The following is a 15,439-nucleotide window of genomic DNA, read 5'->3' as shown; positions in this document are numbered from 1 at the left end:
AAATTTCATTGCCTCTTCTTTGGCTGAGTCAAGACAACCCGATGAGGAAGCAGATGATGAAGATATCGATGATTGTTTGCTGATAGCACATGCCGAGAAAGTAGAGGCAGAGGCCGCAATGAACACCTCCAAAGGTGTACAACCTGAAGCTGTCTCTGTAATCCATCCTCCAATGGGATTAAAAATGTCTCAGGAATCAGAGAAAGTAGAGGCTAAGGCCAGCACTAACAGCTCCGTTAATGTCAAACCGGATGTTCCAAGTCACGCTCTCTCTGTTGACCACCCAGAGTTGGAAATAAAAATGTCCCAGGAATCAGATGAGGCGAGAGATTCGGAAGAGAAGGAAGCTGATGATGTTGACAATGCAGAATACGGACCTAATGATGATGATGATCCGGATTATGATTTTGACTGGTGGAATGATTACGTACTAGCAGATGGTAAGGGTTTCCATTCTAAACCTGGAGTTGATGAGGATAAGTATGACTGTGGTAGTTCAGGGGGTTGTGGTAGTACTCGCGGAAGTGAGCCGAGTGATTCAAACCATATGGACAACTCTATTGTCTTAACGGAGAGTCCTATTCATTTTCCTGGAAGAAAGAGGACTGTATGTGAGAATGTTCTGGTTCCCCATGGAGATGATGACGATTTTGTGCAGATCCGACAGGTGATGTCAGTTGGGGGCGTTAGAATGGCGGTGCAGAGCTGAAGAAAGCGATTAAACGTACAGAACTATATGGATTTCCGGATGTGGCACCAGTCTCTGATGAAATGGCAGGGGATTTCGATGAACTTGATTTGTCAAAATGAAGATGGAGAGATATGGGTTGGAAAAAAGTTCAGGAACAAGGAACACTTTAAAATTACGTTGGCCATCAATGCGCTGAAGAATATAGTGACGTTCAATTTCAAAAAGCATGCGAAGAAGTACACAGTCGCCGAATGTCCATCAAAGATTTGTGATTGGAGAGTGTTGGGGGGTCAAGTTGGCGACTCGGCGTTGTATGAGGTGAGGAAGGCGTGTTTGAAGCATACATGCCACCCGGATACAAGAAAGAAATATTCTAAACATGTTACTTCTAAAGTCATGGCGGTTCTGCTGAATTCTAAGTATGAGAATGCAATAGTTGGGCCACGTGCGAGTCAGCTACTTGCGATTGTTCTCTCCGAATATAATATTACAGCCTCGTACTGGAAATGCTGGAAAGCTAAGGAGCTGGCTATATACTCTGCTCACGGAACAGAGGAGACTTCTATCAAATTATTACCGATTTACCTCCATGTGCTCAAGTATGCTAACCCCGGCACCATAACGCATTTGATAACCGAGAGCGAGAGAGATGAAAAAGATGGAACAAGTATTACCAGGTTTAAGTACGTATTTATGGCATTGGCTGCGTGTATATCTGGATGGAAACATTTGAAACAAGTAGTTGTTGTTGATGGAACTCACCTGACTGGTAAGTATAAGGGTTGTCTATTAACTGCGAGTGGACAAGATTCTAATTACCAGGTATTTCCAATAGCGTTCGCCGTTGTCGATGCAGAGTCTGACAAGACGTGGAGGTGGTTCTTTGAGAAGTTGTTAGAAATTATTCCAGATTCCTCTGATCTTACTTTTATCTCGGATAGGCACGGTGGAATTGCCAAAGCTAAAAAGAAATGGTATCCACAGTCACACCACGGTGCATGTCTTGTCCATATCCAGAGAAATGTTCACGGTAAATACAAAGGTTCCGGTCAGAAAGGGTTGGTCGGAAAGGCTGGAGAAGCGTTCACAGTTTCTAATTTCAAGAAACTATACGCAAGGCTGAAGGATGTTGATTATGGTTGTTGGGAGTACATGGAAAAAATCCCTCTTGCGCTGTGGACTAGATCACACTTTTCTGTTCAGAGGTATAATATGACATCCAGTAACATTGCAGAGTCTCTGAACAATGCACTATTCGCTGCAAGAGACAGTCCAATCGTTGCAATGCTAGAATTTATCAGGCGAATGTTAAGTAGGTGGCTTGAATGCAGAAGAGAGAAAATTCAAAAGATGGATGGTGACGTCACAGAAGAAGTTGACAAGTTAATGAACCTTCAGCAGGAAAAATCTGCTGCACTATCGGTTCAAGGCATTTCTTTGTGGGAGGTTGAAGTGAGTTCAGAGTTCGGTGTACGGCGGCTTGTTGATCTCCTAAACAAAACATGCTCATTTCTAGAGTTTCAGACATTGAAATACCCTTGCCGACATGCGATGTCCGCGGCTAGGCTTCGGCAAGTGGAGTACAGCAGTTTGGTTGATCCAATTCTTAAGAAATCAATTTGGAGTGCAACTGTTTCTGGAAAAATCCTACCAGTGCCTGACCCTGACGACATTCATATCCCAGCAGAGGTGCGTGACCTTAATATTATGCCACCTAAGGCAAAACGTCCATCAGGAAGGCCTACGACGAAGAGAAAACTTTCAGCAGGAGAGTATCCTCAGGTTAGTGTACACTAAACTATAAATTTTTTCCTAGTCCTACTGATTACTGATTACTGATTACTGATTACTGATATACGCTGTTGCAGGTTGCGAAAAAAAGAAGCCAAACAAATGCTCGAGATGTGGAAATCCCGGCCATAACCGGGCAAAATGCAAGGAACCATTGGGTTGACCGGGTGTGTCTTTTGTGTGGCTCAAGTTGCTTTTTTTGTGGGGATGTTGCTTTGTTTTTCGGGTTTGTTTCTAGCGTACACTATGTTTCCCTCTATTTAAACTTGGAAAGGCATGAACTATGTTATATTTGTTATGAAATTTATGATGTTTACATGGACAGGGTGTACACACTGTGTACACCCATGTCGGTGGACACAGTTTGTGGACACTGTGATCTCGCTTTGTTTTTCGGGTTTGTTTCTAGCGTACACTATGTTTCCCTATATTTAAACTTCGAAAGGCATGAACTATGTTAAATTTGGTATGAAAATGATGATGTTTACTGGTCAAGGGTGTACACCCTTGACGGTGGACACAGTTGGTGTACACTATGATGGTGGACAACATCAATCAGTTTACATCATATAGTGTATTTTCATTATGGCTTATTTATAAGTTTACATTTATATGGTGACGGATATAAATTTAGGTGTATGGACGTTATGGGTTATGTTTAGGGTTTAGGGTTTAGGGCTTAGGGTTTACGAAGTAGGGTTTAGGTATCAAACTAATTATCATAGACATGGTTCTGGTTCTATAGCTGAGAAATGGTAAATATTATAGCAGAGACATGGTTCTATAGTTCAAAATAATTATCAAAGACATGGTTCTATAGCAGAGAAAGAAAACATTATGAAAGACATGGTTCGAATAAACAACGGACAATGATCTTGTCTTTGAATTGTAATTGTTGAATAGGACAGCTCGAATAAACGGTTTTTTCAAAAAGCAATTCATTACGATTTTGAAAATTGCTGTAATGAAACCAGTGTATGAGGAATAAACGCGACCCAAAAAAATCAAATTGGAAACGACAAAAACTAATTAAGTACCTTTTTTGAAACCTGTTGCACCGTTTGACAGACTCGTTTCCCTTCTTTAGTTTATAATGTTTTTCCTGTCGTCCTCTATAAAAACTGTCCCCTGCCTTCTTCTTTGTTGAAACAAGTTTCCGGCAACAGAAAAAGGTAATAACAGCAGAAGTTAATTACACAGAAACTTAATATTTACTTTCTAAAAATGTACTCTGCCAAAGTGATATCATTGCAATTGAAGGAAGTGGAGAGGAAAAACAGTCCATGTTTCAGTACAGGTATTTCATGGTTTATTTGAAAATAGGGGATTAGTTTAGTTTTAGTTTTTCAGGATCGGTCTTTTACATCGTCTACCTAATTAGTGTTTTGCCGATTTCATTAGGACCTGTGGGTGAGGACTTGTATCACTGGGAAGCTATCATAACGGGGCCTAAAGGTTCACCCTATGAGAATGGTGTTTTCAAACTAGACATTCACTTTCCGCTTGACTACCCTTTCGCGCCTCCTAGGGTAAGGATTGAACAATATCATTGCTCTCTCAAATTGCTGTTTTTTTAGGGTTTCGGATTTAGTCAATAAAGATTTCAATTACTAATAACACCGATTTTTTTCAGGTGATGTTCAAAACAAAAGTGTATCACCCAAACGTTACAACTTATGGGAACATTTTTCTATAGATGTTGAACCCAACTCACTTCAGGACCAACAACAGCATCAATGATGTATTTTTACATATGAAAGAAATAAATCGTTATTGTGTTTTATGGAATATAATATTAATTCCGTTTAACTAAGGGATTAACTGTGTTTACATGTATATGTAATCAGGTATTGACGGAAATACACCAAATGTTAACTGCCCCCCAAATAGGGGAAGGACTGTTTTTTGTTGAAGAAATTGCTAGGATTTACGTGGAAGACAGGGCTGCTTTTGAAACCACTGCACTTGCGTGGACGGTGGAGCACGCAAGAGGAGCATAAACTCCTTAATTATACTTTTAATTCTGTTTGTTGAATTATGTATTATGTTTTGGAATAAAATAAGACCTCTATTTTGTTTGTTGGAAAGATTATGAATTCAAATTAACTTTTTAATGTGGTTTTTATGTTTACGATTTGATAAATTGTCGAAGCATTTTGTCCAACGATTTCATGAAATATAAGTCATGGAATATTAATTCAAAGATTGTTCATTACATACTAAAAAGGAAATATAGGTGTGCACTTCATATAGTGTACACATACTAGTGTACACTTTCAAAGGTGTACAGCATAAACTTAATTTTAAAGCATTTCGCAGATACGCCTAGCACACCAATATATGAAGCAACCATTGCAAAGTACTCGGATCTCAGGTTCGAAATGATCAAATGCACAATCAGGCAGCTTGATGATTTCGTCGTTTGGATATGAAAATGAGTTAGAGTACGTATCCATGTATCCAATTCCGTAATATGAAATCTCAAGAATTAACTCCTCACCTAATTGTCGCACGCGCTCTGCCTGTAGACTTCCGTGATGCGTTGCCAATAGTTGCAATGTTTGGCTTGCGGAAGAAGGGTCACCCAAGCAAACGCTGAACATGGCTGACGCCAGGGTGGAGAGAACGTCGGTGGGAACATTTGGTTCCAGCATGGTCCTACTTGCAATGAGATCTGCGCCTCTGGTTGCAAGTCTCAGGCCTTCCCAGTATCTTGCCTCAGCGTTTCCACTCGCCAAACATTTCAGAAAGAATTGGCGTCTTTCCTTTCCAGGGCATATGTCGCTGGGGACACAGCAAAGGGCATAAATGTTGGAAGCTTTGAGGACATCGTCGGTGAAAACAAGCCGGAGGGTGCGCTTTCCAGCGCGCACAAATGGTCCGAGTCACCAAAATGCTTTGCTGCCGAGCCTCTTGAGGATTTCGATAAGAATTTCATCAGGCAAGTCTGGGAGCGACATGTTCGCTTTAGGGTATGTTATGTTTGGTTTAGGGTTTCTTTTCGCTGGAAAGGAGGCAAGTTGTGTTAAGACATAGCAAAATCATCATATATGGACTTCACGGGTGTGTGGTTGGGGGGTGGAGAATTTATTATACGGTTGAAAATAATATAATAGTGTACTCCCTTTTAGTAAATATTTCACCTACCCGTTTTGTACCCCCAATTTTTTAGAAGAATGGTCAGTTCTCTTTTATTAAAATGCCCGAAACTAGTAGTTACATTTATAATGTAGTGCGACATGTTGGGGTCAGATTAGCAGTTATTGAAGTGGCTCTTATCTGTATACCAACCACGAGTTAGGACATTTATATATCTATCCACCTTGTCTACAAATAAAGGGAATCAAATTTATTTTACACCAAAGTGAAACAACAATGCACTACTTAGACGATGATATTTTAGGGTTAATAGTAAAGAAACTAGCTGAGGATGATTCCTATCATCTTGGCCCCTTTATTCGCGCAGGAAAACGTGGAAGAGCCATCGCGTTCACCGACGACGTGTTACGCTCTGCAGACATCTCTCGATTGGTTGACACACTGCTCGACGTATCCCCTAGGAGCCCTTACCGCCCATTCTTTGAGCGTTGTCTTGGCGCCTGTAATCCACGAGCTATTTATTTTGAAGCCATTAGAGTTGCCGTCAGTGAGCAAGAATTGTATTCAGCGATTACAATGCTTAACCGACTTGTCCCATGTGATAAACATGCTACTTTCGCATGTGCCATGTTTGAAATTTGTGTCGGTCGTCCACGAAGGGCTAAAAAACTCCTCACCGATGTATTCACTAACCACGTCCCTTATGCCGCTTATGAAATGAAGCTGTTAGCTCTCGCCGTTATACGTTACGTATGGGAGTTCGCACTGGGGCCGTTTGAAGATCCGTGGGGTGGCCTTTGGACCTTCCCCATCACACTACAAGAAGAACCTATATCGGAGTGTGTAGATGACCATTACGATGGCTCAAATACACCAGACTGCGAGTATTGCCTTCTACAATGCACGGCTCTGCGCATTAGATATTTACTTTAGTTTAGTTATTTTATTTGCAAGTAGTAGTTTAATTTTTGTAATAAATTTAAGGTGGAAACTAAGTGAACATCAGTTGACGATATTATTGTAACAAGTACCTACTAAGAACTTAACTAGTTGTAACAATGTAACTACTACTTTAATTTATGTAGTTGGTAAACATCACTTCACAAACTTATTGTAATATTACTTCTGTTCAAATAAACACTAATTGTCTTACCATTAACTGTTTCTCAACTACAACTACCCATCCAATTCAATATATAGTTTCATAATATTGTGAAGAAAGTTCACCCTACACAAACCCTATAACATTCCCAAAAAATGCCAGATTTACCAGATCATATTTTCGAAATCATTGTCAAGAAAGTTGCTGAGTCTGACTGCATCTACCTTGGACCGATTATTCTGGCAGGGACCCGTGGTAGAGACATTGCGTTTAGCGCGGAAGTACTCAGATCGGCATACCTATGGACATTGCATGACACACCATCTCGGATATACCCTGGTGGAGTATATCGGCCTTTATTCCTGCGCTGCTTAGCGTCGAAAAATCCACGGGCCATATTGGTCGAAGCTATAAGGTTTGTGTCAACAGAGGAGAAGATCTATACCGCCATCAGGATGCTAAATAAGCTCGTTCCATCAGACGTCTATGCCACTTACAGCTGTGCCATTTTGCAAATGTGCGTGGGTCGCCCTAACAGAGGGAAAAAACTTCTAAAGATGGTTTTCAGGTACCACTATCCTAATGATTCTCGTGAAATTCTTGAAGTCGCCGAAGATATAGTATATTTATTCTGGTCATTTTGCCCACGTAATAAACATACATACGAGAAAACGTTCAGGTACCCTAGTCTCATTCATGAAGACTACTCTGCGTCGTGCGAAGTGTATCACGAGAATGTGCATTACATTGTTAGATGTGAAAATTGTTATCTTAGATGTTCGGCAGAACGCATTGCAAAAATGCTTTAGTATCGATCTGCTATTGTTACATGTTGTGGTTATTTCAAAAATAAATATGAAGTTTAAATACAGCCTTATGTCTAAAAGGGTTTACAATCCCGTATACCAATGTTGGTGTACGTTTAAAAACCCGTATACCAATGTTAGTGTACGTTTACGATTCCGTATAGATGTGAAAATTGTTATCTTAGATGTTCGGCAGAACGCTTTGCAAAAATGCTTTATGTCTAACAGTCTTATGTCCAAAAATTGTTTACACTCCCGTATACCAATGCTGGTGTACGTTTACGAACCCGTACACCAATGTTGGTGTACGGTGATGTACGTTTACGAACCCGTATACCAATGGTAATGTTACTTTATTTTCTAAAATATGTAATGTTACTTTATTTTCAACCTGTTTTATGATTCCAATCTATATCTGATCCCGTTGACGTAAGTAGGTGTACGTCTTTAGGTATACTGTATTAGGTGTACATAAATAATTACAGTGACTGTAATAGGTATACTGTAATAGGTGTACATAAATAATTACAGTGAATAGGTGTACATAATTAATTACTGCCCTAGACGAAATGATATCCACCTAATTTAACTTAGATATTTTGAATGAAAAAAACCCCATTTTTTAAAAAAAATGGTAAGAGCTATGATAAAATCAACATAAGTACCATAAATATCATAAAATAAACATAAGTACAATAAATATCATAAATCAACATAAGTACTAAAAAACGAGAGCAGACAAGCAATTTCAAAAACATCAGTTGTAGTTCGGAACACTAAGACAACATAAATAATTAACGACAAACGAAGGTTACGGCTTTCACCAATCGAGCATGACCAGCCAGCTTGGAACGACGTTCCTAATGAAGCGGAAGAACCTTTGGGTCTCTTGGGCCCAGAAACAGGTTGTGCACTTTGGCTGCTTAAAGTATTCTCTAAACCACTGCAGCCAGTAATTTATAACCCCGCACTGACAAGTGTACAGCGCAAGGAATCTCGGATGAAAGGCAGCCGCTTTCTCAGCGAAATCCACTGGCAAATCGAAATTCCATCTGTGTGGAACTTCGGCCAGCAACAACCGGCTCATCCTCCTCCGGTTTTGCACCGTGAGCCTGCCCAAATACTCCTCTGCACGGACGAAGTCTTCCGGCACAGCTCTGAGCCACATCCCGTACACAAAAAGGGCTCGGTCGTAGCCTCCCTCCGCAGCAGCCCTTATCAAATCCATGCCTTCACCATCGTGGAAGAAAAAGTAGGCTTGCATCCCCCTCTCGAAAATAACCCCTGGATTACCCGCGTCATAGAATCTCCTCATCATCGCTGGGTAATGTGGAACCGCCGCTGGTTCATGCACGATTTCGGCGGGATCAATGGCTCGATAGAAACCCCTGCTTCTGCCGATACGGTTGAAACGAGAACAAACAGCACGGAGGCGGGCTATTTCCCTTATAGTTGGGTTTGTAGCGGCCATAATTTGTTCCAGCAATTCATCAAGGAGTGAGAGAAGATAGGAAAAATCACCATCACCACCTCTGTTTCTCCTTCGAACCATTGTTTATTTCGGTGAAAAGAGAAAAAATAAGAAGATGTAATGAGAAATAAGAGAAAGGATTGAAAATGTTTTGAAAGAAGAAGTTATGATGGTGCTAAGTAGGCAGTTATGGTGAAGGGATTGAATTTAAAGAGGTAGTAGTGCGGTTTTAATAGAGCCGAATAGATGTCTTTGAAGAGAGACGTTGAAAAGAGACGAAAATGTGTATTTTCGTTTACCGGCAAAATTAAATTACCACAATAAATACAGAGAATTACCAAATAAAAGCAAATTTCACCATTAAACTTTTTTGACGAATGATTTAATTTAATTTTTGATATACCACAATACATTTATGATATCTGAGACAATACTATTAGTATTTATGATAATATCGAAATTTCATTGACAACCCAGCCCTTTATTTATTTGTTGGAAACTAAATTTCTTGTCATCATTACAGACGTTTTCTCAACATCACATAAACCGAGATATAGAGTACAGATTGTCCACATAGACGAAATCATGCATATTTTTAAAAATATGCGTACAGAAATAGGTAAGGTGAGACTTTTAATAAATAATGTCGTTTGTATATCCATATTCTCCGAAAATACCCAGAAAAGAGATAATGTCGTTTGTATACTCAAATATATAATATGTGATAAATGTAACATTCAGGTGTACAAATTTATGTGTACATATTGAGTCCAGATTGAGGTGTTCTTTTTTTTGTAGTTATTAGACGTACAAAGAGAGGTAAACTGAGACTTTAAAGATATAACAGAATGGTTCTCGAAAAACTGAAACTACCACCCACCGAAATTAAATATTGTCAACACAATTAAAGTATACATAGATAGAAAGCAAAACAAAGTACACCTACATACATACAGGCCTAAATAAAAGATTAAATCATAAAGTACGAAATATGGAATCTAATCGATTACACACCAAGGTGTACACACCAAGGTGTACACAACGCAGGTGTACACACCGAAACTGGTTGTCTTTCACCAATCAGTCACCATTCTTCCATTGACGGCCCAGAACGCGCTGCATACCAAACAAATACGAAGAACTTTTGCGTTTCCTGTGCCCAGAAACACGACGTGCACATGCTTGGCCCCTTTAACAATTCGTCATGCCAATCAAGTTGAGCATTGGCAACACCACAGCGACAAGACCAAAGTGTGGCAAACTGAGCATTAGTCTCAAATCTCCTCCTCGAAAACTCATCATGCAAATTAACATAACCATGCTCACCTCCATCAATAATTTTCTGAATTATTCTCCTCATTGCCCCCCTGCTTAGTTTTGAAAGATACTCTAAACCCACAGGGTCTTCGACCACTGCTTTCATGTACATGCCATACATGTAAATACCTGTTTCGTATCCCATATCTGCCGATTCCTTGATGAGTTTTATGCCACCTTTGTCTCCACGGCAGAAGTAGTCTTGCATCCCCTTCATGAACAACAAACCAGGATTGCGTGCGTCATACATCCTCCTCAACAAGTTGGGAAATTCCCAAAACGCGATAAAAGGCATATCGAAATCTTCGGGAATAGGCATCTCCAATTCCACGGGATCAACCGATGCCAGAAAATTTTGGGTTAAAGTGCAGGCTTAGAACCGTTTGCAAACTTGCTTCAGTGTGAAAATTTGTTGGACGGAGTTGCAACTGTATGCGAGAACCTTCTCCAATAGTTCGTCGGGAAGCGCCATCAGAGGGGATTGACAATCACATATATCCGCATCACATCGCCCTCTCTTTGGTGCCATAGTTAATTTGTGAGGTTCAATTGTGATGAAAACGGTTGTTTATGGAGATGGAATAACTGCGGTTTAAGATTTGTGAAGCGGAACGGTTCTTTATGTTGTATATATATAATAATAAAAAAGCCCACTAATTGAGCGTATACATTAAATGCGGTTACCGTTAAGATTGTAAATGAGTTTGTAAAATTATTGCATAAACCATAAATTTCCTTGTACACCCAGTAGATGTACACCTAAACACCCAGTAGATGTACACCTAAATGGATATTGGTGTACAGGTACATATTTCGCCTGGAACACAGTATTCACACACCAATTAATACAAATTTTTCTTGATGTACTCCCATTTCATGCATATTGGTGTACAACAAAACGCTGTTAGGTGTACGGATGCGCAATGTACGGATGCGCAATTATTGTAACCAAATTAAATAATTGACACACCATTTAATAGATACTAAAGTAAACCCTAAAGTATAACCATAAAAATTCTCAAATAAACCCACATCCTAAACATTACCAAACACATAATCCAACAAATAACCCTTCCATAAATTGTCAAGTTCAACATTAAACTTCAACATTCGTCCTAAGCGTTGGAAATAGCCGGATTCCCGACAAACTCTTCGTATGAGTCCATGGCGTATTTCTCCCTTAACCTGTCAACGGCATCGTCCGTTATCAAAGCCATATCCTCCACTCCAAGCCCTGCAGCATGCATCTCTAAGAATTTGGCCGCACATGGCCCACAGTCACTGGATCTTTTGTTCTGATATATGCCCTCCAAACGACTCCATGTGTAAGGGGTGGTGCGTACGCCTTCCGTTAATTTGCTATCCAAATAACGCTTCAATATAAATGGCATACTTTGACACACGGGCGCCATATACTGCTCCACAGCCGCTTCATCATTATGACTGATGAAAGAGTCCAAAATCTTTATGTTGCCCGTTTTAAAGTTAATTACAAGGCCCACCCAATGCTCAGACCCCCAGCTCATCGGGACGCATACAACGTCCACAAACCGTAGAAACATTTGCCTCTGCCGCTGATTAGCCCACTTTGCTGGTTTTCCCAATACAATGCCCTGAATGGTTTTCCCCCAGTCATACTGATTTTTGTCTCGCGATATGAAATCGTTGTAGTAGTTGCCGATGATGGATATGAACAAGGTGTCTACAAATGCTACCCTGTCTTTCAAGTAGATTTCACCTCTACGTCTCCAAAGCATGGCCATTATTACTTGCATGTGCTGACAAATAACAAAACATAAATATACTTATCATCGTGTTAACCCACTCAGTAGGCTTCGCAATTTGTAGGAAGAATTGCTTGTTCACAGTATGACCAGTGACAATGCAAAAGTCGCTGTAATGAGAGCAATTGGTAATTGATTAGAATAAAAGTTTATGGATAAATTGCTTTCAATACGATATAACTTACATGTTTCTTTCACGCGATAATAACTCCTGAAATGCCTTGAAGTGGTCTTCTTCAACTGTTTCGAGTGGTTTGTACGGAGCTTTCGATCTGGATACAAATAGAGCTTTCACCTTTGAATCAGCGGTGTAAATATCCCGAATCTTGTCCGACCGTACACGTGCGCGTTTTCCTCTACCTCTTCCTCCTCTACCTGTTCCTCTTCCTCTTCCTCCTCTTCCTGTTCCTCCACTTTTTTGCCTCACACCAGACGATCCCTCAACTTCTTGTGGGGTTTAGGAGTACAAGAGGTCTTCTGCGAAGCATCACTTGCATCCTCAGGCGCAGTATGGTAATCTTTCCCCAAATTTGAGTCGTTCTCATTAGCCACAGCCTACAAACCACCGTAACAATAAAGAGTATAACATATCAATCGTATACCTAGCGTATACCTAAACACTACTGTATACACATCCATATCATATGAACAACTTTAATGTCTGACCTCTGCATCCTGCGCATCTGTCTGCGCTTCATGTTTCTTATATGCGTAGCTCAATGGGTGAGGAGTCTGAGGTTTGTAGACTACTAAGGGGCCTGACACCAAATTTGTTCTACCACCATCCACCTGAATAAGTCATAAATAACATAGCACAATACACCCACGTTATGAAACTTAATAGAGTCAGCTGCTGCCTAAACAATTAGCTCACCTCGTTGAGGCCAGTAGGTGGATCTTCATCCGGAATGACGAAGTAAGGAGGTGGACGAGTTGTTCCTGAATTGGCTTGTCCCGGTTCAGGGGTCATCGTCGGAGCTTCTGGAGTCTTCAAGTACGCATGGTCCCTGGGAGAATAATGGTCCCCGCCGTAGTAAGTAAATGTCCATTCTTCATCATCTCTTTCTTTCTGGTGTACACCAGCTTCGGGGTGTACACCATCATTATGGCGTACGCTAGACTGTGCCCCATCATAACCTCCTTCTTCACCTCCATCTTCGGCTTCGTCTTCATCTTCATCCGGTTTTTTACCATCTTTTTTTGTATTCTGTCCTTCGTCATCTTGTTCCCCATCTTCTTTTGACAGGTGTACATCGTCATCTTCTTCGTCCTCTTGGTATACGCCCAATCTCTTGTCCAACTCGGTCTTAATGTCACGAAGGAGCAAAGTATTCTGACGTACTATCCATCTTTTAAGCTCTTTAATGGGTCCACTATCAAGGGATTCATCTTCCGATATATTAGAAGAGTTCTTGCCCCTGCCTCTCTTCCTCTGCATGGGACGTTTTTCAGTTTGATGAGTTTTCTGTTTCTTCTTCGGTCTGGTGGATGGCTCAGGTTCCTGTTCATTGGTAACCTCGTCCTCTGCATCACTAATATCCACGATAGGGGCCGGTGCCACTGCAAAATCCGAAGGTGTGAATTTGTACCCCTCGGCCATGAGTTCCTGCATGAATGCAACTTCGGCATCCTCTACCTCATCTACCCAACGCAATTCATTCTGTTGGTCATTGTCACCATCATCCAGTACCATCTGTTTCACAGACAACTAAGACAAAAAAATACAATTGTAAAATTGCCAACCAAAATGACAGAGCACTTATCTTTTAAGACAAGTACTACAAAATAAGACTACAAATACTACTAAATATAATACTACAAATAATTTACCAGAGGGTCGGATTCCACGGCATGTATGTCCCCAAGATGCAACAGTGTGATAACGTTTTGACAGCCTTCGGGATGTCTTCAAGTTATCAGGTTGAGGAATTTTGGAAACCAACATTGGTATAGATTGGAGGGCCATGAGTTGTAGTGATAGAGGGAATCCATAGCATGTACTGGTTTTCTGTTTAAGCTGACGGCGCAATCGTGTTACAGGATTCTCCCTTTTCTCGTCATCTGTGATTGCCTTCGGAGCTTGAAAACGAGATACTGTTTTGTTAAAGGATACCCTCCCCCATGGATACAGCATGAACCTATCCAAGGTCAGCATCGCAACGTATTTCTCGGTGAGGGCCAGATTTTTGCTATTGCAAAACAGAACACCGTCGACAAGAACGATTAGGGCCAATGGAAGCCGTTTCCATCGGGGTAGATCCGGGTCCTTTAGCATTTCAAGCACATCAAACACGTTCATCGCCTTCGCTCTTCCGAACAGGTCTTTCCAGATTCCTGTTTTTCCCACATCGTCTTCTTCTTCTGTGCTATCAGGTTCGGGATTGCAATTCAATCCAGTGATTTCCTTGAACTCCCGTATCGAATATCTCAGAGGCTGTCCACCAAAGAGGAACCAAATCTCGTGTTTCTTCGTGGTCACAAGTTGTCGTGATAGAAGGGCATGGACAAGTTTGGCGCTGTTGCAACATCTTGCAACAGGTAGATGGAACAACTTCCCAAACTGGGAATGAAGTAGCTTCTCAAGATCTTCAGTACCCTTTAACGCCTCGACAAGGAGGCCAATGACATTGGCCTTTGAATATATGTTCAACCCAGCACCAACGGGGTAGCAACCATCGCCGAGGACTCGTTTTGGTAGTTTTTCCGAAAGGTTATTTGAAGCTTCTCCATCTTCCATGCCTGTATTTGAAGGTTCTCCGTCTTCCATACCTGTATTTGAACGAAAACAACAATTCCAAAATGCACGAAAAGATATAGTATTCTGGATAAACGGAAAACTACCCTATTCGTATGGTCTCCTATAAAAACTTCTGTAACTATTTCTAGATGATATAAGAGTAATCCAACCGTTTGAAATCAATATATAGACATAAGTACTACAATTCATAACCGCCAATACATAAATCAAGCCAATCAGGCGCCCCGTTTCAATATTAATCTTAATTACAATCTTAATTTGAATTACAAACCGCCAGTACAGTTCAGACAAGGTCGAAGTTCATAAATGTAACTTATTTTTAGAATTCTGAGAAGGCCATTCTAGAAGAAGAGAAGCGAATTGTACTTTGGCTCTACACCGCCGGCGTGGATTCAGACGACTCGAGTGAATGGGATGTTCAACCCGGTCACTCCGTCGTGGTGGCATGGGCGGCATGGGCGAGTGGTCCGTCGGAGCTGTCTTCGAGTTACTCCGGAGCACTCGCCTCGACACCGGAGGCATGGTGTTGTTCCGCGTTAACGATTTTTTAACTTTCCCCGCCATTATAAAGGTCTATCTGAGGCTAATCAGAGCTGGATTGCCGGAGATGGTAGATAGAC

The 15,439-nt window shown here is 40.9% G+C and overlaps 3 protein-coding genes across 3 annotated transcripts; 2 read left to right on the top strand and 1 right to left on the bottom strand.

Annotated features, from left to right (window-relative positions):
* Positions 1-736: 736 nt before the first annotated feature.
* Positions 737-2,861, top strand: LOC112085285. Its single transcript, XM_024154488.1, has 3 exons — positions 737-2,473; positions 2,560-2,649; positions 2,808-2,861. Exons 1-3 carry the CDS (start codon positions 737-739, stop codon positions 2,859-2,861), a joined length of 1,881 nt encoding a protein of 626 aa, XP_024010256.1.
* An 845-nt stretch (positions 2,862-3,706) lies between these two features.
* On the top strand, positions 3,707-4,482 carry LOC18014790 (ubiquitin-conjugating enzyme E2 4). Its single transcript, XM_006396876.1, has 3 exons — positions 3,707-3,779; positions 3,884-4,011; positions 4,330-4,482. Exons 1-3 carry the CDS (start codon positions 3,707-3,709, stop codon positions 4,480-4,482), a joined length of 354 nt encoding a protein of 117 aa, XP_006396939.1.
* An 8,002-nt stretch (positions 4,483-12,484) lies between these two features.
* Positions 12,485-14,828, bottom strand: LOC18014789. Its single transcript, XM_024154487.1, has 4 exons — positions 13,881-14,828; positions 12,936-13,769; positions 12,728-12,850; positions 12,485-12,616 (listed from the first exon to the last, which is right to left on the bottom strand). Exons 1-4 carry the CDS (start codon positions 14,826-14,828, stop codon positions 12,485-12,487), a joined length of 2,037 nt encoding a protein of 678 aa, XP_024010255.1.
* Positions 14,829-15,439: the final 611 nt, after the last annotated feature.

This window comes from Eutrema salsugineum, unplaced genomic scaffold, assembly GCF_000478725.1.
Source record: "Eutrema salsugineum unplaced genomic scaffold, Eutsalg1_0 scaffold_3, whole genome shotgun sequence".
NCBI classification, from domain to species: domain Eukaryota; kingdom Viridiplantae; phylum Streptophyta; class Magnoliopsida; order Brassicales; family Brassicaceae; genus Eutrema; species Eutrema salsugineum.
Note: the sequence above shows the minus strand (reverse complement) of the source record. Positions and strands in the feature narration are given on the sequence as shown.

Excerpts from the sequence above, each read along its gene's own strand:
- LOC112085285 (XM_024154488.1), top strand. The coding sequence starts at position 737 with ATGGATTTCCGGATGTGGCACCAGTCTCTGATGAAATGGCAGGGGATT. Across the intron at positions 2,474-2,559 it reads CAGCAGGAGAGTATCCTCAG|GTTGCGAAAAAAAGAAGCCA; the intron begins GTTAGTGTACAC and ends ACGCTGTTGCAG. Across the intron at positions 2,650-2,807 it reads GGAACCATTGGGTTGACCGG|GGTGTACACACTGTGTACAC; the intron begins GTGTGTCTTTTG and ends TTACATGGACAG.
- LOC18014790 (XM_006396876.1), top strand. The coding sequence starts at position 3,707 with ATGTACTCTGCCAAAGTGATATCATTGCAATTGAAGGAAGTGGAGAGG. Across the intron at positions 3,780-3,883 it reads CAGTCCATGTTTCAGTACAG|GACCTGTGGGTGAGGACTTG; the intron begins GTATTTCATGGT and ends CGATTTCATTAG. Across the intron at positions 4,012-4,329 it reads ACCCTTTCGCGCCTCCTAGG|GTATTGACGGAAATACACCA; the intron begins GTAAGGATTGAA and ends ATATGTAATCAG.
- LOC18014789 (XM_024154487.1), bottom strand. The coding sequence starts at position 14,828 with ATGGAAGACGGAGAACCTTCAAATACAGGCATGGAAGATGGAGAAGCT. Across the intron at positions 12,851-12,935 it reads CACCTACTGGCCTCAACGAG|GTGGATGGTGGTAGAACAAA; the intron begins GTGAGCTAATTG and ends TGACTTATTCAG. Across the intron at positions 12,617-12,727 it reads CAGATGCGCAGGATGCAGAG|GCTGTGGCTAATGAGAACGA; the intron begins GTCAGACATTAA and ends GGTGGTTTGTAG.